Here is a 24,101-nt window from a genome sequence, read left to right on the forward strand (position 1 = left end):
GGGTCGGGCAACACTGGCCGGACGCCGTGCCTGGCCCCTGCCCGGGAGGCTCCTCCGCGGGGCCCCGCAGCCAAAGGGCTGCCTGCCCCCAGCCCTGGTCCCGGCTGGCCCCACCCGCGGGATGCCGGGGTCTCTCCGCCCGCCCCACCCGGCATCGGTTTGCCTGGAGAAAAGCAGGCCGGGGGCCATGGCGGGAGGGTAGCTCCATCCACAGGGCCCCCTCAGCCCCCCACTCACCGGGGCCCCGGTCCCCTTGCTGCCTCCTCTTAGGGGACATCCGAGTCATGCCCAAACCGCCGCTGCGATGCAGCCCCCTGGGGGTCCCATAGGTGCTGGTTTAGTGCACCAGATGCTTCCCAAACAGTATCTTTTTCCAGGCAGTTGCCATGACAACAGGTCTACTCCATCCTCCCTGTCGTGCAACCAATGGCAACGGAGCCAGCTGATTTGGGGAGGGAGCTGCAGACGGGACCAAGGCAGCGTCTCTAGCAGGGATCTGCCCTCCAGTCAGGATCCCGGGGAAGGCGGCGACCTCCAGCGCTGGGCAAAGGATGCCAGCCTCCGGTCCCCCTCCCTGGCCGCCTCCCTCCATCTCTGGGTGCTCTGCAGGGTCCCCCTCCCCGCGGTGGCCTGTGACCCTGGTGTGGGTGTGGGTGAGACCGTCCCCACCTGGTGGGGCAGGACCCCAAGTGCCCGCAGTGTCACCTGGCCAGCCAGCCCTGCCTCCTTCGGCGAGGGGCCCGCACTCAAAGCCATTGATTTGAGACAGGCTGCCCAGCCCAAAGCGGGGCCTCCCTTCCCTTCCCCGCAGAGAAGCCGGGGGCCTGGCAGCGCCTGAAGGGCCACAGAGATGCACCAGACACGGGTTGAGCTACGTCCTTCTTTTAATGGTTTAATAAAGTTCCACACAGGTGTGCATTTGTGTGTGTGCGCACACGTAACATTTGTGTATCACGGGGTTAACTGTGTAATGGCTACAACATCCTCCCCCCCCCCCACGGCTGGCTGGGAGAGGGGGGGAGGTCGGCTGAGGCCGGGGAGAGGGGGACCCCCAGGTGGCCAGCCAGCCAGCCCCCTCCCTCGCCCTCACCTGCCAGGCTTCCATACAAAAGTGGGGAAAACCTCCCCCCTCCCCCCAATACTTCTAGACACACATCATGCGGATACAAGAGCCAGGAGGAAATATGGGGAGGGGGGTCGGACAAGGAAAGGGGCGGCAGGCCCACCCCACCTCCCGCTCAGGAGGGGGACCTATAAATTATAAACCTTCCATATGGTTACAGTTTGGGTGTGGGAGGGGGGGGGGTTTACAAAAAATATATAAAACACATTAAAAAAAACCGCATTTCCTTCCTTAGAAAACGAAAGATTTAGTGTCACGTTGCAAGGGGCTCCCCCCCCCCAACTTTCCTTCACATGTTAAGAGGAGGAGGAGGGGTCTTCCCGGAGGAGGCCTTTGTGGCTGAAGCCTCCAGAAAACTGCCCCACCCTCCAGGGTCCTGGACATAAAGAGGTAGAACACACCTGGAGTGGGAGTGGGAGGCTGGAGGGGGTGGGGGCCGCCTCCCCAGGAAAGAGCCAGACCCAAAGCTGCTCCGCTTCAGGAAGGCCGGAGCCCCCAAAATCACACTCACTTCTCCCCTGGGAGGCCCAAAGGATGTCCCCCCCACAGCTCTCTGCCATCCCTGGGGGAGGGGGAGCTTGGGGGGACAAGAGGGGCCAGTACAAGGTGGCCTGGCTGCAGCCTCTGCCTTCCCAGAGACAGGGAGACACCTAGCCCCACATCAAGGGGGGGAGGGGAGAAGCACCCGCCCAAACGTGCCATGTGGGGGGAGCCACGGCTGGGCCCCTCCTGGACCCCCCTCCCTCCCTCCCTCCCTCCCTGGGTGGGCTGGGGTGAAGCTGTGTGGTGAACATGCAAAGAAACCAGACAAATTGGGAGGGGGGGGGGTGCGATTCCCCCAGGACAGGCAAAGTGCTGCTGGTGCCCCCCTCCGCCCCCAAACCCCGGGGGCTCTTTTGGCACGAAGCACCGCTTTGGAAGGAGGCACCCGCCGGCCCTTGGGGGGGGGGAGCAGGCCCCCGGCTCCTTCCGGGCTCCTGCTCAGAACTCCACTTTGCAGGCCGGGAAGGTCTCGTCCTGCATGGCGACGGTGCTGTTGCTGCCCAGGACGGTCACGCCCAGCTCCTGCTGCCGCTCCAGCGTCTCCGTGTACCACTCGTGCATGACCAGCGAGTCGAAGGTGGGGATGAGCGTGACCTGAGCAGGGCGGAGACGGAAGAGGCCTCACTCTCCCTCCCTCCCCTTCCCCCTTTGGGGCGCTCCGACAGGAAAGGGGGCCCCACCCTGGAGACACCCCTCTCCCCGCATGGGCCCCCTTGAAGAACGGGCAGCTTGGGCAGAAACGGAGGAAGGCAGCTCAGCGGTCAGCAGCCCCTTCATTGACCCCACGTGCCTCCCCCTCCCCTCCCCTCCCCTCTGTCACCAGAGCCCTCCCCTCTGGCCGCCTGGGGGTTCCCACTGGGGAGGGGGATGTTACTCTGTTCTGTGAGGTCAGAGTCTTCTAAATCCCATTTATCGAACATTGGAGTGTCCCCCCATCCCCCCAGGCAGGAGTTCAACAGGGGGAAACATGCAGCTCTGACTTTGGGTAGGAAAACGGAAAGGAGTGGCTGTGGCACATGGGTCTCTCGGGTGGCCGCCAGCTGCAGCCCAAAGGTCCCCTGAGAAGGGGACCCAGTCCGGGCATTGGGCTGCCTCCTTCCCTTCCGAGAGGGGAGAAAGACTTGGGGACACTCGGCCGGCAGAAGAGGGAAAGGGCTGCCCCACAGGGGAGGGCGAGGGCAGCGGGCTTCTCCCTCTTGCCCAGAGGCAGGACCAGGGCAAGGGGCTACGAGGAGGAGGAGGAGGAGGAGGAAGGGGCTCAGGCCTGGCCCCAGACCCCTGTGACTGGGCAGCCGCCCCCGGCCTGCGCCCCTCACGGTCCCCTGGCAGCCGGAGGGCCAGCCGAGGCCCCGCCCCGCCCCGCCCGAGGGGCCTACCTGGGTGTCGTGGGCCCAGTGCTGCTTGCCCGAGAGCAGGGCATCCAGGATGCCCCGTAGGACACTCTCCTTCAGGTGGTCCTCCCCGCTGATGACGTAGCACTGGGAGCGGACGCAGCGGAAGAAGTCCTCGTCCACCTTCTGGGCGCTGGCTGAGCCGGGCAGGTAGGCCAGCTCCAGGTACACTGGGCCTCGCGGCAGGCCGGGCCGGGCCCCTGCGGAGGAAGCAGAGCAGAGGTGGGCAGGGAGCACAGGCCCAAGCGCCGGGGAAGCCCCCAGCTGACCCTCAGGACAGAGTCCCCTCCCCCGACCTTGGGCCACTGACTTCCTTAGCCCACCCTCCCCTCTGAGCAGCCGTAGCGATGCCCGCCCCCAGCTGACCGGCCGTGAAGACCAACAGAAAAGCCGATGTCTAGCGAAACGGTCCCGGCTGAGGATGCTGACCGGGTCCAAAGGGAGGGGAGGGGAGCCCAAGGCCAAGGCCTGCTCAGGCACCTCCTCCTTCGTGGAGGGCAGGGCGCCCGGCTCTCAGTGGAAAAGCAGCCCGAGCTGCCCAGAGCGCCGGGCACCTGCTCCGAGTTGGGAAGGGCAACGCTGCTCCCTTACCTGCCGAGGCGGCTCTTCCTCCCCCGGGAGAGGCCGGGCGCTGGCGTTCCGTTGGGCGAAGGCCAGCGGTTGTCCCGCTGGCACGGGAGGCCGGGGGTCGCTTCTGCCGGGGACCGGCGGCCGGGCTCTTTCCCCCACGCCGGCCGAGGACGGCTTCGCCCGGGCATTGGGAGCGGCGGCCTTGAGGGCGTCTGCTTTGGGAGGGGCCGAAGACCCCGCAACGAGGCCCGCTTGGCTTTGGCGGCCCCATCTCTCTCAGGGTCCACCATGCAGATGCCCGGCTGGGCAGGGAGGGGGCAGGGGTCTTTCAGGAGGGCCGGGAGTGGGTCGCGGGCCTGGGCGAGGCTCTCCGGGTCCTCGTCGTCCGAGTCCAGGGCTCCATCGGCCGTGAGAGAAGGACACTCTTCCATGGCAGGCGGGCGTCCGAGTCGGAGAGGGTGGGGAGCGATTCGCTGAATGACGTGGGTGGGGTCTCGCCCAGCAGAGGGTGGGACCGGCGGGCTCGGGGCCCTTCCTGTGCGACAGGGGCTTGGCCATTTCCTGGGAGAAGTCACTGCTGTTGGACATGTCCCGGGGGCTGAGGTTGGCCGAGGGGGACCTGTCTGACTTGGGGTGCTCAAACTCACAAGGGGACACCAGGCAAAGGTCCACGTCATGAGGGGAATCCGACCGCTGGCCGGACCTGGGCAGGACACGGCCATCCAGGCGCTGGGGGTGGCAGGAGAGGATGGGCAGGGACATCCCGCTCTTCCCTAATGCGGGCTCGGGGTCCGGGGTGAGCCCCCCGGCCTGCAAGCCCTCTCCCTCCTCCTGGGGGAACTCGCTGACGGGCGGCAGGAGCAGCTCGAAGGAGATCGAGAGCGACTCGTCCACCTCGGTGGAGTGGGGGAGCCCACTTCGGCCGGCAGCGAGGGGTGGTGAGCGTGGGGAGACGTCATGGAGGTCATCCCTCAAGAGGCTGGGGAGAGGCAACCGGAGGGCTTCTCCTGGGAAGAGCTGGAGTTGTCGTGGGAGGCTCGGGGGCCGGCGCCATCGGGCCTCCAGGGATGCGGGAAGGCCACGGGCTCCTCCTCCATGGCCACGTCCTCCATGGGGGAGGGGTGGGAGGGCGTGCGCCCCGCACTGGCCGGGGACATCATCTCCAGGGTCTTCTCTTCGGAACTGCCCCCGGGCTCCTCCACGTCCGGGCAGTGGTTGAGCCGGGCCTGAAGGTCAGTTGGGGACAGTTCCAGGTCAAGGCTCTGGTCGCTCTTGGGAGTCTTGGCCAGCGGGGAGGGGGGCCCAATCCCCTTCAAAGGCGAGCCGGCTTCCAGGTGCCGGAAAGGCTGAGGGCTCTCTGGGCCCCGCCCTGGGCCCAAGCCGTTCTGGGCGGCCTCCGGGCCCTTCCCTTGGCACTCCACGCTGCCCAGGGGGGACGGCCCCCGCTGCCTCTCGGCCAGGACGTCGGGCTCCCCGGGCACCTGCCCTGCCTTCCCCAGCTGGCGGAGCCCCCCGCGCAGCTTCTCCTGCGCGTCCTTCTCCGAGGATGAGGAGGGGAGGCCGCCTCTGGTGCCGCTGGGGGCTTCCGGGGCCTCCTTCAGCCCCTTGCTCTTGGGCCTCTCCGGCTCCTTCTTCGGAGCAGGGAGCGTCTTCTTGAAGGTGCCCGTCCTGGTGGGAGGCCTTTTCACCTCGGCGCTGGGCATCCTCCGCAACTCTCTTGGGGCGGCTTGGCTGCCTTCTCTGGCTTCCCCTCCTTCTTGGCCGGCTCCCTCCTGGTCAGCCTCCCCTCTTTCCTGGCCGCCTCCTTCTCCTGAGGAGCCTCTTCCTTCGGCAGCGGCTTCTTCCCCTCTTTCTTGGCCACCGAAGGCTTCTCCTTCAGCTGCTTGGGCCTCGCGTCCTGCCTGCTCTTCTCCGCCGGGGCTCCGTCTTCAGCTGGGGCCCCCTGGCCCTCTCCTCCTCCTCTACGCTGCCCTTGGAGGCCTCGCTGGGCGCCCTGGGCCGGTCCCTGGCACCGGCCGGCTTCAGCTCCTTCCTCTCCTTGGACTCCGTCAGGCTGAGCCAAGAGCCGGACTTGAGGCTCTCCTGGCTCTCGGCCCTCTTGTGCTTGGCCGGGGGCCCAGAGGAGCAAGCGTCCAGGTCCTTCTGAGTGACCACGGGGTGCCTGAGGAACTCCAAGTGCTGGACCTTCTCCAGCCCTTCCAAGATCCTGGCCTGGGGAGTGCAGCCTGGGAACAGGACCCGGACGATTTTGTCGCTGGGGCTCACCGGGTGCCAGACGAGGAGGGCGCAGACGGAGGTGACGCACTGCAGGGGCAGCTCCAGCCCTTTGGGGTGGCCGTTCCCGCACCACTGCTGCATGAGGAACTCCAGCTCCCGGCTGCCCCTCACCGGGTGCAGCACGTACATCTCCAGGCGCCCCACGCCCATCTTCTGGAAGAGGATGGTGGGCTCCGTCCTGGGAGCGGCGCCCGCCCGGGAAAGCGGCTGGGGCCGAATGCCCAGCCGGTGCAGGTACCGCAGGGTCAGGTGGGCCTCGTCGCAGCTCTTCAGGACGCCAGAATCCCCCTCGATGTCCCTCAGCTTCTCGGAGGCGTTGAGGAAGACCACGCCCAGCTCTGGCGAGATGAGGTTCTTGCCCCAGTCGTCCCCTGGGGGCCCTGGGAGGAGGAAGGGTCCTCCTCCATTTCAGCCAGCTTCCGCTGCAGCAGGCTGTTCACTCCGGGCAGGCTGTCCGTGCCCACGTGGGTCACCAAGATGGAGTCGATGCGGTCCAGGTGGCGCACCAGTTTCCAGAAGGAGGACCGGGGGTTGGAGCCCCCGTTCACCAGGAGGTTGAAGCCGTTGACTGCGAAGAAGGCCGAGTCGCCTCGCCCGCCGGGGAAGATATAGCAGCAGGGCTTGGAGAGCTTCAGGAAGCCGACGGTGCTGGGGGGCTCCAGGAGGTCGAAGGGGGACGGGGGCTCCAGGGACTCCGCGAGGTACTCCATGAACTCCTGCAGGCCCTCCATCGGGGGCAGCACGCAGCCGGGGTTGAAGCGCAGGTCGATGAAGTCCAGGAGGTTGTGCTGGCTGAGAAGACGGGGGTCCTTCCATTCCCCAAAGTCTGGGCTGACCACGGTCAAGCTGGCCTTGGCAGAGGGGTCTGCCGAGCTGAGCAGCTCCCCAACCTGGAAGAGGAAGAGGAGGGATTGGAAGACCCCTCCCCAAAGGGGCCCCTCTCTCTGAGCAGCGCCTGGTCCCTGGGGTGCCTCTTCCTCACACGAGGCCTGGAGGGAGGGAAGCCAAAGGGAGCCCAGCTCTCCCCCCCCCTTGCCCCACTTCGGCCCTACATTCACTCTGGGGTGCTCTGCTCTGCTTTGGGGGACCCCGGGGCGGGGGTCCAGGGGAGGCACTTGGGACCCTCCTGGCACCAGGCCGCCTGGGGAGAGAAGAGGGCGGAGGCCACACACACACACACACACACACACACACACACCATTTCCTCCCCATCGGTCTTCAGGGGGCTTCACCTCAATGTCCCCCATCCTCCTCCTTTCTAACGGCTTCCCGCTTGGGCGCAACTTCCTGAGAATGTGGGGCCGAGCGACACTTCAAGGCCGCCAGCCGGGAGCCTCCCTCCCCGTTGTTCTTGGGAAGCTGCAGTTGGCTGCTGGGGTGGAAGGGGGCCGTGGAAGCTGCGAGGGAGCCTGCAGGCGGCAGAGGGCGTGTGTCCCCCCCGGCCTTTCCACAGCCGGTCCTGTGCCCCCGCACTTGCCAAGGGCCGTGCCTGCTTTCTTTCCTTTGGTGGGTGCTTGTTCTTCCAGCCCCGGCCCATTCGCCCTGCTCCCCCCGCTGCCCTCTGCGGGTTCGGTCCGCTTTGCTTTGGCCTTTTCACCCGGGAGACAAGGCCTTGGGGTGCTGGGCGGCAGAGAGCCCGCCTCCCGCTGCCTTCCCCACCAGCCCCACCTTCTCCCCCCGCTGGGGAGCCAGCCCCCCCCTCCCTGCCCTCCCCCCGTCCAGCGCCCAGGGAGGCGGGAGTCGCACCTCTTTGTCCGCAAAGACCTGGATGAAGTCTCGCCAGGAGAAGGAGCCCAACTGCAGCACCAGCTCCCCCGTCTCCTCGATGCAGGGCCCGGCCAAGATCAGCAGCTTGTGGCGCGAAGGGTCCGTGATCAGGTTCCGGAGCTGCCCAGGGAGAGAAAGGAAGGAAGGGGAAATGGGGCAAGCGGAGGAGCCCCCTCCCTCCGCAGCCCCAGGACTCTGCCTGGCAGCCGCTCCCCAAAAAGAGGCCCCAGGGAGACCTTGGCAGGATTTGGCTTTTGCCAACTTACGGGCCCAAATTGCGGCCCCGGCTGAATCGGGGTGTGTGTGTGTGTCCCCTCCCAGCAAGCGCTCCCTCCAGAGTGGTGGGGGACGCCAACCTTGCCAGGAGGGGGGTGGCGGCTTCTCCTCAGGCCTAGAGGGGCCAGGCTGTGGGTCCCAGCCCCCTTGTGCCCCCTCTGCCTGGGCAGGGAAAGGGAGAGCGGCTTCCGTCCCAAGGGAGGCCAGGTGGGGGGTCCCTGCCCAAAGCCCCTCCTGGGGAGCTTCTCTGCTTCCCTCCCGAGTCGCTCAGAGCTCCTTTCGCGCCCCACGGACTCTGCTGAGACGGCAGCTCTGGGCCCGGGGCCCTCCGGCCTGAGCTCTGCCCCAGGGAGGCTTTGGCCTGCTGCTGCCGCTGCCGCCGCCACTCACCTCGTCACAGATGGACTTGTCTGAAGGGTTCAGCAACACCAAGGTTTCCAGCACATCGCCACGATGGTGGAGGGCACGCTGGCCTGCGGAGGAGGGCAGAAGGTGGGCACTGGGAAGGCGGGCAAGATGCGAGGGAGGACCCCCGGCCTTCCCTGGCCCAGCAGAGCCGCCCCCCCCCCAGCATCCGAAAGCAAGCAGGTCGGCAGCCACCTGAGGGGGAGACCGACTCTGGGGCCCTGACCCCAAAGGAGACCCACACTTTGCCACCTGGAGCCTGGAAGGAACCTGGGAGGCCTCGGAGAGCAAAGCGCCGTCCAGACCAAGTGCCGAGAGCCTCTCTTCCCAGGCATGGGTGTGTGTGTGTGTGCATGTGTGTGTGTGTGTGTGTGTGTGTGTGTGAGGCTGTCTCTACCAGGCAGGCCGGCCCGCCCTGCAGAAGGGGAGCCCCAGGACTGGCCAGGGCTTCCGAGGCTGCCAGAGACAAATGGTCCCGAGGGCAGCCTGGGGTCCTGCCCCACCTGGGCACTTCCGCCCAGGCGTCTGCTTCTGCCCCCTCCCCAGATCAAGCTCCAAGGGGAAGGGAGGGCAAAACGCTCCACATTGATGCGGCCCTTGAAAGTTGGGGGGCCTCCGTTTCAGTCCCCCTGCGAGTCGGTCGAGCTCAAAAGAGCCATTCCAGGATTGAGTTCACCATCCTTCTGAACGGCCAAGCTGGCCTGTTTCAAACCCAGATGGGAAGTTTAATTTCGGCCGCTTGGCTCATCACACAACATTTGGTCTCTTGCTGGCATTCAGAGCCTGTTACTAGGACAGAAAGTCAGAAAAAAATGGACCAGCTAACTAGAAGAACGTGCTAAACGTTTCTAAAAGAGAGACACGCCTTATTCCATTACTTCAATTCCAGCTCATCCAGGGAATTGATCAGCGGGAGACCCAGAGTATGGGGGGGGGGAGGGAGGGAGGGAGGGAGGGAGGGAGGGAGGGAGGGAGGGCTGAAAGAAAAGCTGGCCAGGGAGGGGCCGAAAGCTCCCAACAGAGCAGTTTTGTTTCTCCCTCAAAGTTTGCTTTCTGGGGCAAGACCCAGCCATGCCCGGGGCGCCAAGGGAGCTGTCCTTCAGTTGCTCTTGTGGGCATGTGGCCACTGCCAGGCCAAAGCCAGACAACGGCACCATTTCAAGACCGTGAAGGGCACGGCAGCCACCCAGCCAACTCGGCCTGCACCAGAGCCGCGCGTCCTGCTGGCGAAAGGCGGCCTGAGGTCTGCCCAGGCTAGTCTGGCCCACAGAGAAGGGCTGCTGGCACCGGAGGGGGAAACTGGTCGGAGCCCCGGGCGCTATTCAGAGGCAGCTGAGGCCACCAGCCCCCAGCCAAGGAAAGGAGCCACCCCACCCGCCACTCGCAGGGAGGCTGTGTGGGCCCTCCTGCTGTTGCCCAGGCTTCCTCCCTTCCAGGCAGGAGAGGGGGCGTCTCCAGGAAGGCCGACCCTTCGGAGGGAGGGAGGGAGGGCCAAGCCATGGGACTGACCCACGGGCCAATGGCAGGGACACAAAGCCAGGGAGACAGCCCACGACCCCCCCACGGTGCCCCCACCCCAGTCGGCCCTGGTCCACAGAACAAATGTTCCCTTCCTGCTGATCAGGGACCCCCCAGGAAGGAGCTCCTGATGGGGAGACAAGGGGGCCCATCGCAGACAGCCAGGGCCCTCCCCAGGTAAAGGGTGGGGGGAGCTCTCCTGAAAGCCCCCCCCCCGCACCCGGAGATCAGGGAAGAGAGGGGCACCCGAGGCAGAATATGAACTGGGGGGTGGGGGGGAGGTACAGAGCAACGATGCAAAAGGCTAACTTGATGAACAAGAACCAAAGCAGCCCAAACCCATAAAAAGCATCAGCGTGGAAGGTGTGCAGGCAACACCATTCAAGTCACAGCTGCACAGCAGGCACACCACACTCCCAATGCTCTTCTTCCTTTGGCCCCAGGGACTCCCACCAGGCACCCCACCCCCTCCGGGCCAGTTGTCCGGAGGAGGATGGGGGGGGGGAAGGGAGCCCTTCCTTTGCCACTTCCCTCTCTCCCTCCTTCCTCTCCGCAGCCCCCTTAAGAGGCAGGCTGGGCCAAGACAGAACCGGACCTTTCACTGGGAGGGAGGGAGGGAAGAGGCAGCCCGAGAGAGAGAGACAGGCAAAGGGAACCCGTCCTGGGGCCTTTCGGAGAGATTTCACAGGCACAAACAGACACCCTGATGTGTTCCTGCCACAGTGATACGAAAACACCAGCTGCTTCCAGGTGCAGATCGCCCTCCATCCAGAGCCTCCCTCCCTCCCTCCCTCCCTCCCTCCCGCAGGACCCTCTGGGTGAAGAGAGGGCAGGAGAGGCGCCACTTGCCTGCCCAAAGGCAGCTCCTCCTAAGGAGGCCGCAGGACGGTGGCTCCCCACGGATCTGAACACAGAGCAACAAAGGGAATCGTCATGGTCTCTGACCACGTCTTCTTATCCCTTCTGCAATTCCCCCCTTTGACTAGGTGAAGGATCCTGAGTTCTTCAAAGGGGGAAGTTTGGAAAGCCCCCCGGTGAGTTTTCCTCTGGTCTCGAACAAAAGTCAAATTAACTATTAAGTTTAAGAAACAGAAACAAAGAGAGAGAGAAAACTAAGGAAGTATTTAAGACAGAAAGAAAAAAATGGACTCAGGGGTCAGAAAAATTTGGAACCTTAAAGGCTTCTGCTAAAAGCTTTGGGGAGAAATTAAATTAACCAACGGTACCTCTGTGCAAATACCACCGTTTAGTTTAAGAACCGATATTCAAACCTTCTGAACAAAGCTGCTCAGAGTCACCTGGTGGGGGAGGTGACGGCATAAAAACGTAATTAACAGATAATACACTTCAGAAATTAGACACCACTCTGGGCAAGAAAACAAAAGTCTGCTTCTCATTTTTCAACTGTAGAGGAAGGATTCTTCATATTGGACAAAATGATGGGTAACGGTGTGAAATTCATTCAGGGCACTTTTGAAAAGTGGGAACAGAAAAGTGTAGCTACAAGAGCAAAAATAACATTTCCATATACGAATATGCCTTATTTACAAAAGAAGCAAGGACAGTTGTCATAGAAAATGTTTGAAAGACCTTCAACGAAGAGGCAAAACAAGCTTATACAGGCTTACAAAAACCCATTTCCAATTTCTGGATTACAGAATAAAGTGGAAGTACGAAAGGCAAGTCAAGATTTACGAAAGAGGGTTGGCAAAAGCCTCGAAACAAGCTCAGAGATGGATGGATGGATGGATGGAAGGAAGGAAGGAAGGATCAAAACAGCCTCTGAATGGATCCAAGGCTCAGACTGACAGACGGAAAAGCAAGGAATTTAAAGCTGATGGCTTAGCCAGGGTTAAGGCGAAACTCCAGGGGGGTTCTGGCCTTTATGGGTGTTTTGCTGGCAACCGGGTATTATTGATGTGTGGCTTTGCAAATGGTTTGGGGGGTGGGGGGGCTACAAGACAAAGAAGTAGGTGAGGCAACCTTATAAGGGGGGGAGGAGAAATATTACGTTTGCCTCGGATAAATAGTTGTGATGAAATCAGGAAGTCACCTCCTTAACTATTGTTCATTTCTTTAATCTTTTTTCTTTCTTTCTTTCTTTCCTTGCCCTTTCTATCCTTTTTTCATTTGTTTTCTCTGAATTTTCTTCTGAATTTCAAGCTTAGAATCTTTGATTATTTTTAAATTTTTCAGTATTTCTTTTTTAAAAAGAGAATTGAAAACATAGGCAAAGACACTCTAGAGCAGGGGTGTCAAACTCAAGGCCCATAGAGTGGATGTGGCCTGCAGGGGCTTCACTCTGGCCTGTGGGGCCGGCCTGGAAATAGCCAAGGACCGGCCCACGGTGCCTCTGCCGGCCAAAATGGGGGTGGGGGAGCTGGCAGGGGGCTGCGGGAGGCTATCCAGGCCGAAAATGGGGCATGGGGAGGGGGCTCACGTGGTACCCCACACCATTTCCAGCCTGGGCAGCCTCCTGCAGCCCCCTGCCAGCCAAATGGGGCACGGGGGCTCCCCTCTCTCTCTGCTCGCCCCAGATGGACACACCTGAACTCCAAGGGACCCCTACACTTCCAGAGCAGCCGACTGAGGGGGCCGTGGGGGGGGGGGGAATGCCAGGGTGGAAAGGACAAGGCCCCAGACGTAGTCCAGACGGAGGTTTCCAAGCCTGGCCCCATAACCGGCTTGCCCCAGTGCCAGCCTCAAGGCAGAAGCGGGCTGGGCAAGAGACCAAGGATATGGGAATTGGTCAAGAAGCCCCCTGGGACTAAGGAGGAATGAAAGGGCAGGGAGGGCACGGAGCGGGTGGAAGGGCTGCCCTCCAGAGGGTGTGGATGCTCCACCACGGGAGGCTTTCAAGAAGAGGCTGGACAGCCATTGGTCTGAAACGGTTGAGCAGGGGGCTGGACTAGAAGACCTCCAAGGCCCCTTCCAACTCTACTGTGCTGAATTCCCTGGCCAGGGCGACCCCTGGGGGCTGCTTGGCAGGAAGCCCCGAGGAGCAGCAGCTGCTCAGCCCTTTCCTTACCTTTCACGATGTCCGAAAAAGTCGCAGAGTGGCGGGAGACGAAGAGCTTGAGCTGCTGATCCAGGTTGCAGGCGGTCAGGTCGATATCCCAAGAACGGATCCCTGCCAGGGAGAGGTGCGTGAGAATCCCTCTGTGGCACACAAAGCCTCCCCCGCCGGAAGCACCAACCTGGGGGCCAAGGGGCCCCTGGGGAGGGGGCTGCACTCTCTTTCCCCACAAGCTCCCCCCGAAATGATGGAGGAGGCAGCAGAGGCCAATGGGGCCTTGGTGGGTCGGGTGTTTCAAAACCCTGTTGGGCAGGTGGCTTTGTGTCCCCCCTCCCCCAAACTGAAGGGGTCCAAGGAGGCCCAAAGGCCGGCAGGCAAGCAGGCTGGCCGGGGAGCTTCTACAGCCCAGCCCCAAGAGCAAGGCTTGTGTCTCTGGCTGTTCCTGGGCCACGACAACCTCCAGCCCTCCCCCCTTTCCCCTCCCAAGCTTTCCTGCTGGGCTCCCTCGTGGCCTGGAAAGACCAAGGACCGGCTGGGTCCTGCCCCCCAAGAAGTCCAGACCACTCAGAGGCCTTCGCTCTGCCCCCGCAGGAGCCCAGCTGCTTTCCCCCAGGCCCAGCCTTCCACCCCTGCCCCGCCTGGGTGTGACTCGGGCCCATAGACCACGTGGCAAACTCTCCAACTGAAGGCCAGGATGGCAGCTCTTGGCTGCAGCCGGGCTTGACCGCTCAAGGCTCCCGAGCTTCAGAGGCCGGAGGCAGCCAGCCCTCCCGGCCCCACCAGAGGAGCCACCTATCCAGGCAGACACACACACACACACACACGGCATCTCCCTCCCCACCCCAGCTGACGAGCTCCACCTCCAACCCCCTGGCGGAGTGAGCCACGCAGAGCTGGGAAGTGAGACCTGGCATCCACAGCACGTTTGAGCTCTCAGGAAGAACCACGCGGGAAAGGGATCCCTATCCAGAATCTGAGTTTGGCAAGAAGGGAGAAAAGAGCCAAGGCCAGGACAACTCCCCTGCACCGGCCGAGGCACCAGGGCGGCTCTAAGGGTGTTGAGACGAAGCTCCGGCCACATTGACGGGCGGCTCCCACTTGGCAGCCTCTATGGCCAGGGCCTGCCCTGGAGCAGGGCCCAAGGATTCCCTTCTCTATGGAAGTGGGAAGGGGGCACAGGCAGCCCCCGACTTTCGACCCCGGGACGCCACCTCCGTCATAAGTACGTGCCGGCTGCCAAGCGCCCAAATTTGGACCACACAGCCGGGGGAGAGGACTGCAACGGGTGGCTGTGTGAAAAGCAGCCGCAAGTCCTTTTCTTCTGGGCCGATGTAACTTAGAAGAGTCACTGGGCGAATGGCTGTAAGTCAAGGACTTTTCCCCATGTGTTGGAATCCCAGGGAATCTGGTGGTTCTCCTCTCCTCTGATTGGTCCACAGCCCAGCCTGCCCCCCCCCTTTCCACCCGAGCACCATGTTAACACAGAGAAAGGGCGGAGAGGTTGAAGAGTCCGAAGAGAACCTGGAAGGCGATGCAGGGCTTCGGCTCTGATCAAGATCTTGACAGGTGGGAGGATTTTACACAAGAGGATTCTTCTGGAATGAAGGAAAGGAGATCAGGGGGGCTGGTGATTGTTAGGGATAACATGGTTACCTAACTTAGTTTGGGTAAAATAATATATATAGACTATGATTGTGTGTGTCACTTTAAATGCAGACCATGTATTTTGGGTGCAGTTGTAGAATCACCATAAGAGGGAGCAAGAGAGCTCACTGTTTGCTGGCTTATTGGATTGATGATTGATGGTTTGCTAACTGCCTGTTTTCCTTGCTACTGAGTTTGAACTGCGAAGGAAGAAAAAGAGAAAGGAGGTTTGACTTCTTATCTCATACTGCGAAGAGATAAAATACTGGACTGATATTGTAAGTTTAATGAACTCTTTTTCAACACTGGACTTTGCTAATGGATAAACCCCGGATGGACTGAACTAAGTGTATGATGTATGGACTGTTTGACTATGCTATAACAATCTTATTGGAATAAAAACTATTTAACTGGCACAGTGTATCTGATTTACTGATTGTAAGCTACAACGTTTATCTCACATATCTGCCTGGCTGACTGACTACCGTTGCACGTTCTGCTAGGGTGTATATCCCTAACAGTGATCAACTCTGCTTTACGCCCTAGAATTGGTACAGCAACAGGATCGATTGAGGCCAGATGTAATGGTTAGTTTCAGGACTGGCATCTCACGAGGACGCTACTCTTTATTCTGTATTCTTTGTTCTATTCAACAACCGCAACTTAGGCACGTTTTTTGCTGCATCGTCACCCGTGTATCTTTTTGCTGTTTCATTAAAAAAACCCTGAAAAATAGGGGATCTGCAATTCTTTTAAACAGGCGTAAAAGCTCGGGGGCACGCTGCCTGTGGCCGTTATCGCTGAGACGGCCGCTTGGATCGGGCTTTGGCTGGAGCTTTTGAGGTTCCTTTGGCCTCTTTCGAAGGGAGGAAGCGCAGAGGCAAAGAAACTCCAGGCCGGTGGGGTGTGTGTGTGTGTGTGTGTCCAACCTCTGTTCCCAGACCAGCACGAACCGCCCCGGGGAGGACAGGAAAGGCTCTGGGAAGAGAAGGAACTTGTGCCTGAGCGTGGCTTCCTGTTGGGAGTCCGGACGGAGGGAGAAAGCCGGCTTCTTCGTCTTCTCCGCCTTTGGTCCCTTTGCTGCCTCCGTGGGGAGTGGCAGAGAGGCCAGAAAGGGAGGCTGCAGCCCAACGGAGGAAGAATCACCTCTCGTGAGTAGTTGAAAAGGACAGCGAGGAAAAAGAAAACCCAGATGTTTTTTCCTTTCAATTCTACATCTCTCGAAAGCTTTTTCAATTTTCACATTCAACCCTGTGTCAGGGAGTTTTGAGGAAGGCCAGCCCCCTCCAAAACCCACGTGGTGTGATAAAGTTACACAGAACAACGGTGGCTGGTCTGCCCACAGGGAGCCAAGCTGCCCGGCATCCAGAAGGCAAAGCCCTGCATACGGAGAGCAGGCGGGGGGGGGGGGCACGTGGCCTGGTCTGGGGGGGGGGGGAGGAACCAACATTAGTGCTGCAGAAGCCAGGACCCAATTCTGCGCCGCAGTCCTGTGGGTGGAAACCCTGACGGGGCTGCCCAGAGGGTCCATCAGAGCAGGAGCCCCCAACTTCAGCCACGTCATTCCAGCCGAATAGGACAGAGGTGTGAATCCCACCTCGGAGGCAAGCCAAGCCTTGATACTGGAGGTTGCCGGGATGGTTGCCCTCTTCCCTGCATCTTTAGCCCTGCTTCGGGGACAGAATAAAACGATGGGTGTAGATCTAATTAGATAAAAAATAAAAAAGGGGCTCCAGGTATGCCTGACCTTGCTTGACCAGCCCAAGCCTTGGGGTTGAGGAGGAGTGGATCCCTCTCCCAGCATGGGCCTATGAATCAGCTCCTCCGGCCTCCTCAACCCCAAGACTTGGGGTGGTCAAGCAAGGTCAGGCACAGCTGGAGCCACTTTTTATTTTTTTATCTAATTAATTCACACCCCATTGTTTTATTCAGGCAAGTCCCTGGGGCAGCCAGCCTTTAAATGTGTTAGCCATGTCAAGGCCACTTCTGGACAGGACTGTCCCCCAAGCACCACCTTCTGGACACGAGGTGGGACGAAACCCCTGCAAGTGGCACCGCCAGGGCCAAGCTGGACAAAGGAAGAGCCCCCTTGATATGCATGGCCACCAGGACCAGAGCCCGGCCGGAAGCCCAAACAAATGGAGCCCAGGAAAACACTGTGGTCACTCAAGCTCAGTCTGGAGGTGCAAGGTGGCACTTTCGGGGTCCCCCAAGTGGGACGTTTGAGAAGGGCCTGTAATTCTGCCAATCTCCACTGAGCAGCAGCCTGCCCAGAAAGCAGGGCCTGCCAAGGATCCGGGACCTGCCTACGGAGCAAAGAAAAAAAAGAGAACAAAAAGGATCCAGGGGAGATTTGGCTTCAGGTCAGTTTACTGCGTTATTAGAAACTGGACCTAGGAGAGGCTAGGAGAGAGAGGTGTCTGTTTCAGTGCTAACATAACCATCTGTAAACCCAGCCAGGCTCCTAACCCACGAAGCAAACGACGTTTGCATGTAGGTCATAGAGTAGTTTAAAAGCTGCAGGTTGACAACACGACAGGAAGACGTTGCTGCAACACCCCACGGCCTCTGGCCTCTCAACGAGGCTGTCTGAGGACATTGTACAAAAGAAGCCCATTTACCGCTTAGCTTCTCCTCCTGTACTCTGCACTTAACCCAAAGTAAATGCCACCTGGAACCATGGTAGCGTATATAAAGCAGCTCTGTTGTTAGAGAGCTACAGCCTCTCGAGCAGGTATGACAGCCAGGCGTTTTGAAAACTTGTTTACCAATCTGAGGTGAAGGGAAGTTTCTGTTTTTGCACCTCTAAGAACCTGGCTCGTTGTGAACCGCAGCTTCTTGATTACGTTCTTTTCTGCTTGCTTGCTTGCTTGCCTGGTGGAAACCCCTGCTCCTCTGGGTGTGGGAAAGGACAAGTTCTGGCCTTTTTGCTTCCTTCGTAGCTTTTTCAGTGTCTCTTGTCAAAGGGCTGTAAACATGATTTATCTCTATGTGTTTGTCAATAGCTAATCTGTCTGAATGCCAAGCTTCCAGGAATTCCCTGGCGTCTTTCGATTTAGCTCCTCTAGGATGCTCAGTCTGTCCACGTGTTGTGAGGTTAAGCAACTGGTGCCAGTGGGTGCATCCTCTCTAGCCTTCCGTTTGGCCCACATAGTGACTGTTACAGTCCTGACACTGTGTGTGACTCCTGGTTTTTCTTCTGGGTTTTTCTGCTGGATCTTTGGATTAACTTAAGATGGTTTTGGAGGGTTTTAGTTGCTTTGTGTGTTGCAGTGGTGCCATGTCGTCGTAACCGTCTGCTGGCTGTTTCTGACACAGGGCTGGGTTATCCTTCTCATAACTGTTGGTGCTGTGGTGGGTTGAGTGGCCAGGCGCTTTTTGATAAAGTTGCGTAGGTATATCCATTGTGTCGAAAGACAGGCAGAGTCTGTTTCCCTTTTCTGGGGTTCTGGGTTGCTGTGGTGCATTTGTCCTCTGGGAAGCTTGGCTGGCAATGGAGCACTGGTGGGGGGGCTATTTTTCCAATAAACTTGGGCTCTGCGTTGCCCTGTTCCCTCTCCTGGTGGGGATATCCAGGAAGGCAGCGTCTCGCTTTCTTCTTCCCCTGTGAATGTTATTCAAGATGTTGCCGACTGTCTCCTGGGCCTTCCCTAGCGGTCGCTGTTGCTGTTATGACAAAGGTGTGCTCTACACACCGGACCCATGCTTTTAGTTGTGTGCCAGGGAGGGCTGTAGTTTCCAGAAGGCGCATGGCAGATGCTGCGGAGAGTCCCGAGGGTGGTGACCCCAGGGGCGTCGCTCCGATTTGTGGGCGCCTTTGTCCAGGAAATGTAAAGGGGGCCAGGAGGCTGACGGGGGCCCTGATTTTGGCCTTAACGCCCTACTCACCTCGGGGGTGTCGTGTGGATGGTGCGGCTGCGGAGTCCTTCGCTACTTCTGGATCTAGGGAAATAAAGAGTGCTGCGGCATCGAATGAAGGCACCATTTCGTCTTCCGGAGGGAAGGCAGCGGGGAGTTGAGAGAACATTTGCGTGTCTCCCCCCTCCGTGAGATGTCCAAGCTTTTTTGCAACTTCCTTCTCCATGTTGTATGTTGGGAGTCCCTGCTAACCTTTCCGCTGGAGGAGGAGGCATGCTGGGCTTGTGCATTTGGGGGCGCCCATAGGAGCTGGCGAGGAGGGGCCCCCCTGCTTTTCGCCCGCCACTGTTCTTCGGGTGTCATCTCACCTTTCCTGGCTGGGGTGCCAAGGCTTCATCGGATTATACATTCATGTGTAGGAAACAGGCAGAACGAAGGCTTGAAAATAGGATACAATGAAGAGACGGGTGCCGGGGACAGAGTGGGCTTCTCTCTTCCTTTAAGGAAACGGTGAGAGCCCCCCAAAAGGGAGCCTGGAGTAAAATGGCTAAAAGTAGCTTGAGAAGAAGGACCAGAGCAGCTTAGCTCTGTACCTCCCAATGACGTCCTGCCCACTCAAGGGGGTCTGCCGGGTTAGGAGAGCTGGGCCACCCACGACCACTGGGGCTTGCAAAGGCTCCTTCCTCCAGCCGAAAACACCTCCAGAAAGGGGGAGAGGGAAGCATTTGAGGACCGGAAGGAGGCCTCCCTGCAGCCCTGGGGGACACTGACCGTCCCCTGCTCAGGCCCTGGATCCTTCCCTTCCCTGGGACTCTTTGTCTGCTTGTGCATTTTGCCCTTTCCGCTCCGTCTGGTCTCCTGGCAACTGCCTGGATTGGCCCCTGCAGGGCTCTGCCATCGCTTCCTTCCTGGGGCCGAGAGAGATTTGTGCCTCAGGTGGGGCTAGAACTCTCTCTCTCCCGGTTTCTAGCCTGAGTTTCAAGGCGGCCCCATCTTCCTCTTTTCCTCTGGCAAGAGCTGGCTATAATCCACGCCTCCCCTGGCTGAGCTCCTGGCAGCCTGCGGGGGAATCCCACGGCTAGCACCCGGGGACAAGTGCCTGCAAACCACAGTGGCCTTTCCGGAGGGCATCCCTTCCCTTCTGCTTGGGGCCCAGTGGCAGCCATCCTCGTGGGCTTCTTTAGGAGTGACCAGAACCGTCCGGAAAGCAATGGACCTTTGGGATCAGGAGCAGAGCGAGAGGCCCAGCCAAGGCAGCCTGAGCAGGTGGCCCTGCAGCAGCCGCCCAGGAGGGAGATCAAAAAGCAGCTGTTGCCTTGAAGATCAGAACCCAAAGGCGGCTCCAGAGGCCTTTCAAGGGAGGAGAGGAACGCCGGCCTCCTCAGTCAGATTCTTCCCTTTCGCAGGCGGCTTCCACTGGCCCACCCCCCACCTTCACCCCCATGGCCTGCTCGCCCGCGGGAGCCCTACTCTACGGAGGAGGCCCCAGGAATTGGTGGTTCTAACCATGCTGTAGGGACTTGCCCAAAGCCCACCCTGTGTAAAGCAAGCAGGCCACACCTCTTCCCCCTTCCTTCCATTAGTTTTCCATCGCTGTGAGAAATCTTCCCGCTTCTTCAGCCAATGGGAAGCCACGAGGCCCTTCCAAATCCAAAGGAGAATCCGAAGGCCCAACCGGGGGCCTCTCCCTGGCAAGAGGCTCTGAGAGCAAGGCTCCCATCCCCTCTGCAGAAGAGGCGCATCCCAACAGGTTCACACCCAGCCTGCTCGCACCTTGCCAAGGTGACTCAGGTGCACAGGGAGAACAAAAGCAGCAGCCAGACTTCCAGCTTTGGGGAACCACCTTCTCCTCGGGGCCGGAAGGCAGCAATTTGCTGTCTTGAAAACAATCCCAGGAGGAAAGGTGTTGCCAGGCCGCTAATTTTGGTTTTGCTTGGCTGGGATTCCTGCCCCCACCCCTCCCCACACACACACAGAGTTTCTGCTGCTGGGCTGGGACACCGGGAGGGAAGGACGTCGTCTTTATGCAGCCTCAGCCGGAGGCCACAACTCTCCAGGAGACCAGGACGAGGTCCGAGAAGACCCCCCCCAGACCCAACGCTTCAAGGACAAGTAACCATCCCAACAACCGCCAAGGCCCCGTGCTGCCCTCTTCCCCCCCTTGCTTCCCCAACCGCTATTGCAGCGAAGCGGCCAGCAATGGGGAAAGTCAACAAAGGGCAAGGACAGCCCCGAGAGCTGAAGCAGCCTCCCCCAACACACAGAGGAGCCGGGAATTGGAGGGGGCGGGGAGCCCTGTATCTCCCAGGGGACCTGGGGGTCATGAGCAACCCACAATCTCTCCTTATCCCACCCAAATGTACTAGTTGCAAACATTTGCTCTTTTTTAAAAAAAAGAGCAACTGCTTTTCCAGCACCCCAAATGGCCGAGAAAGGCAACCCCTGCGGCCTCTCAATAGGAAGCGGGGTTGCTTGAGGCCCCCAAGGGACTTCCGGCCTTTTCCTTCTGCCCCTCCAGCGCATGGGGTGTTGTGACATCCACAGATCGCACTGAGATGAGATCACGCAGCAGGGCCAGGAATGACCTCAACTTCCTCCGGCATCAACTGCTCTTCACTCTCTGGGTCCAGCTGGCTTCCTCACAGGAAGGCCGCAGCCAGGCCCCCCCAGCATCCTTTGCACCCCCTCCGGGGCTCTTTCCCATGCAAACCTGCCACCCAAAGGCACCCAATTCTAACGGGGGAACAGAACCAAAAGGCTTTCAGGAAAAGGCCTGGAACATAAATCCAGACCAGCCGAACAAGAAACAGCCAGAAAAGCAGCACCAAAGGCAACTTTTGGAAATTTCCCAGCCTCAGTTGCCCCCGAAGACGCTGCAGCTCCTCCTCCATCACGACAGGGCAGCCCTCCTGGAGGGCGGGGGGAGCAGGCCCGGGGGGGCAGAAGGAAGGCCCACCCACCCCTCATCTCAAATGACCCCGGCGGCTCCGCCAGAGCCCCTCCAAGGGGAGGGTGCAGCCCCCCCGCCCCCTTTCCCAGCCACCGCAAAGTCCCTCTCGGACCTCCGCAAATAGCAGCCTCGGGGGAAGAGAGGCGGGGGCTTTCTCGCCTCCCGCCCCCGGGATATCTGCCCCCTCCACGGCACGCTCTGCCCTTTGTCCGCCAGGCCTCGGGGGGGAACGCCCACCTGCCTCCCCCGGGAAGCCCCCACCCCTCGCAGCCCTGGAAGGGAAGGCCGCCGCCCCCACCCATAAGCCCCGGGACTCCTCCTGGCCGCGGGACCCCCCTCCAACGCCCCCCAGAGGCAGCCCCGCCCACGCCGCCGCCGCCCCCTCCCTTCCCGCCCTGAGGCCGCCGCCGCCGCCGCTTCTCCGGCCTCCCGGGCGGGGCGCTAGTGCGGGGGGCGGCGACGGAAGGGCCCACCGCCCGCGCCCTCCCCCCACTTCCGGCACCCCCTCACCGGCTCTGACGGCCGCCAGCACCGCCCTGCGCAGCCCCGGCCGGCCGCCCCCGGCGCCGAAGACCACCACCAGCGAGAAGCGCTCCTGGGGCGGCGCCGGCGTGGCGGGGGCAGCAGCCGCGAGGGGGCCATGGAGAGGCTGCCCCGACGACGCCGCCGCCGCCTCCGGCCACCACAGCCGCCGCCATCTTGGTTGGCGCCTCCGAGGCGTCCGTTGGCCCCGCCCACCCGGCGGGCCCCGCCAAGACCCTCGCCTGGGCCCCGCCCCTGCGCTGCCGCCCGCCAATAAGCGAACGAGAGCGGCGGCTGGGCGTGGTCACGGGGAGGGCGCCGCTGGGAGCGCCGGGGTAGGACGCGGAAGGGGAAAGGGCGCCTCTGAGCATGGGCAGAGGGCGCCGCTGATGCCGGCCAGCCCCAGCGGAATGGGAGGAAGCGCACAGAAGCCTTGATGTGCTGAGGGTTTACTGCGGAGTCTGAAAGAAGGCGCGCCTCTGCGGTGGTTTTTTCAGCCTGGAGCAACAACGGCCTCCCTAGGAATGATCCGAACCCGAGAGCGCCCTCTGTGCACGTGCAGAGTTCCCCGCGGGGCCTGCAGGAGGCCTGTCTGAGGCTGAGCGAATAAACCTCCCTCGGGGAGAGTCCCTGTGCAAAGCCTCCCCCCACCCCGCAGAACAACGACGGGATTTTTAAAGGAAAGTGCCCTTTGGGCAGGCCGCTCGCGGAAAGGCTGTTCCTGGCCACGTGCAGAGTATCCTTCCCGAGCAAAGTGAAGGCGGCTCAGTTGGGGAGGGAGAGGAGGGGGAGCGCTTTTTCCTCCCGGACTTACGGAAAAGACGTAGGGGGCAGAGCGCTTTTCGGTGGCTAAAGGAATCCCGCCCAGCAGTGAGCAAACATAAAGGCAACGCCTGCAAGGGGGGAAGGCTGGGCCCTCCTGCCTCCTCTTGGGTGGAAGGGAGGCGGCACCTGCCCCCCCCCCCATCTGCCTGCAAGGGGGCTGCCGCCTTGATTTGCAGCCCTCCCGCCCAGGTGCTTGTGACTTCCATCCCACCCCCGGGGCTATAAAGCCTCGCTGAGGACTAACCACTTGCCAGCACCTGGAAACCTCGCTGGGTAGGAAGGGCCCCCTTTTGACTCAGGATCGGCCTCCTCTCCCGGCCCCTGCAGCCTGTGGGCCTGTGCAACGGGGAACCCTTCTGGGGCCCTAGGAATAAGGGGAGGGGGCTGAGGGGGGCAGCCTTCTGAGTCCTCCCAGCTGCAGGCAGGGAAGGCGGCCTTTCTCCAAGGGTTGGGCGGGGGAGGCGGACTTCCTCTGCCAAGTAGCTGCGCTCAGCCTGGTCACTTCTGGGGGTGAGGCTGCCCCCCCCCCGTTTTGCTCCTCTAAAGCACTTGAGCAAGTGGGGTGCCATGCAGCCTTATGTGCAATGGTTTTAAATATTTAAAATATTGTAGGCATCTCTCGTTTAAATGTTGTTCTTAACTGCCAGCTTTTGCACATTCTGAAACTTTTCTGTTGATATTTTTAAAAGTCTGGTTTTGCATGAAGATTGCCCTGGAGCAGTGGGGGGGGGGGGCGAAGGGGGAGGCAGAAAGTACTGGTGGGGGGATGTCCTTGGTGATCTCTGAGCATGAAGTTTTCATTACTCGAAGTGGGTAACCTCAGTGTTGGTTAAGAATGAGGTTACGTAAACCAGCCCCCTCCTCCCTCCCAGCACTGATGACGTTACCTAGTTTGGGTCATGAAACGTCTGCAGGAAAACCACCACGCGGAGAGACCCCCACAGACCCCCTCAGTTCAACCCTGAGCTACAGAGATTCTCCTCTATGGGAAGCGGGGCGTGTGTGTGTGTGTGTGTGTGCAGATCTGCGTGTCTCGTGCCTCCGGTGGCCCTGGTGCATTTTCTCAAGTGGCGTGCGCTGCCTTCCTTTCACGTAAAGCTGCTGCCTTGGGGAAGCCCATGCGAGGCAGGATGGGGGCCTGGCAGCTCCTGCGGGGCGCAGGCTTAGCTAGGTTTTCCAAGGGCAGCCAGCCTGAGGAGGCCTGGGGTCCCCTCCCCACTTCTGAGCAAAGGGGGGTTTCCCCCCCCCAGGGTTAGGAAAAGCACTTTAAGAGGCTGGCAGGGGAAATGGGCTTTCCAGACCCTGCTGCCCCTGTTGCCTGGGTCCCTAGAGCATGCCTGCTCCTGACCTGGCCCACCTTGCAGGGCTGATGGGAGGGGCCCAGGCACCCAATTCAGCCATGTTGCTGTCCTTTCA

General features: G+C 60.8%; 1 protein-coding gene across 1 annotated transcript; it reads right to left on the reverse strand.

Annotated features, from left to right (window-relative positions):
* Nucleotides 1-868: 868 nt before the first annotated feature.
* On the reverse strand, nucleotides 869-24,086 carry MAP1S (microtubule associated protein 1S). The gene is given in 16 exon segments (XM_087952830.1): nucleotides 869-2,260; nucleotides 3,043-3,275; nucleotides 3,666-3,872; nucleotides 3,875-4,069; nucleotides 4,072-4,161; nucleotides 4,164-4,613; nucleotides 4,616-5,347; nucleotides 5,350-5,544; nucleotides 5,547-6,275; nucleotides 6,278-6,794; nucleotides 7,651-7,791; nucleotides 8,338-8,420; nucleotides 12,899-13,000; nucleotides 21,849-22,154; nucleotides 22,937-23,049; nucleotides 24,043-24,086. Coding segments are annotated over 16 exon segments (4,293 nt in total). The 3' UTR covers nucleotides 869-2,104.
* Between the last annotated feature and the right edge of the window lie 15 nt (nucleotides 24,087-24,101).

The sequence above is a fragment of the Notechis scutatus genome, chromosome 1, assembly GCF_049901735.1.
Source record: "Notechis scutatus isolate UNSWTSFEM ecotype Mainland chromosome 1, rNotScu1.2, whole genome shotgun sequence".
Classification (NCBI taxonomy): Eukaryota; Metazoa; Chordata; class Lepidosauria; order Squamata; family Elapidae; genus Notechis; species Notechis scutatus.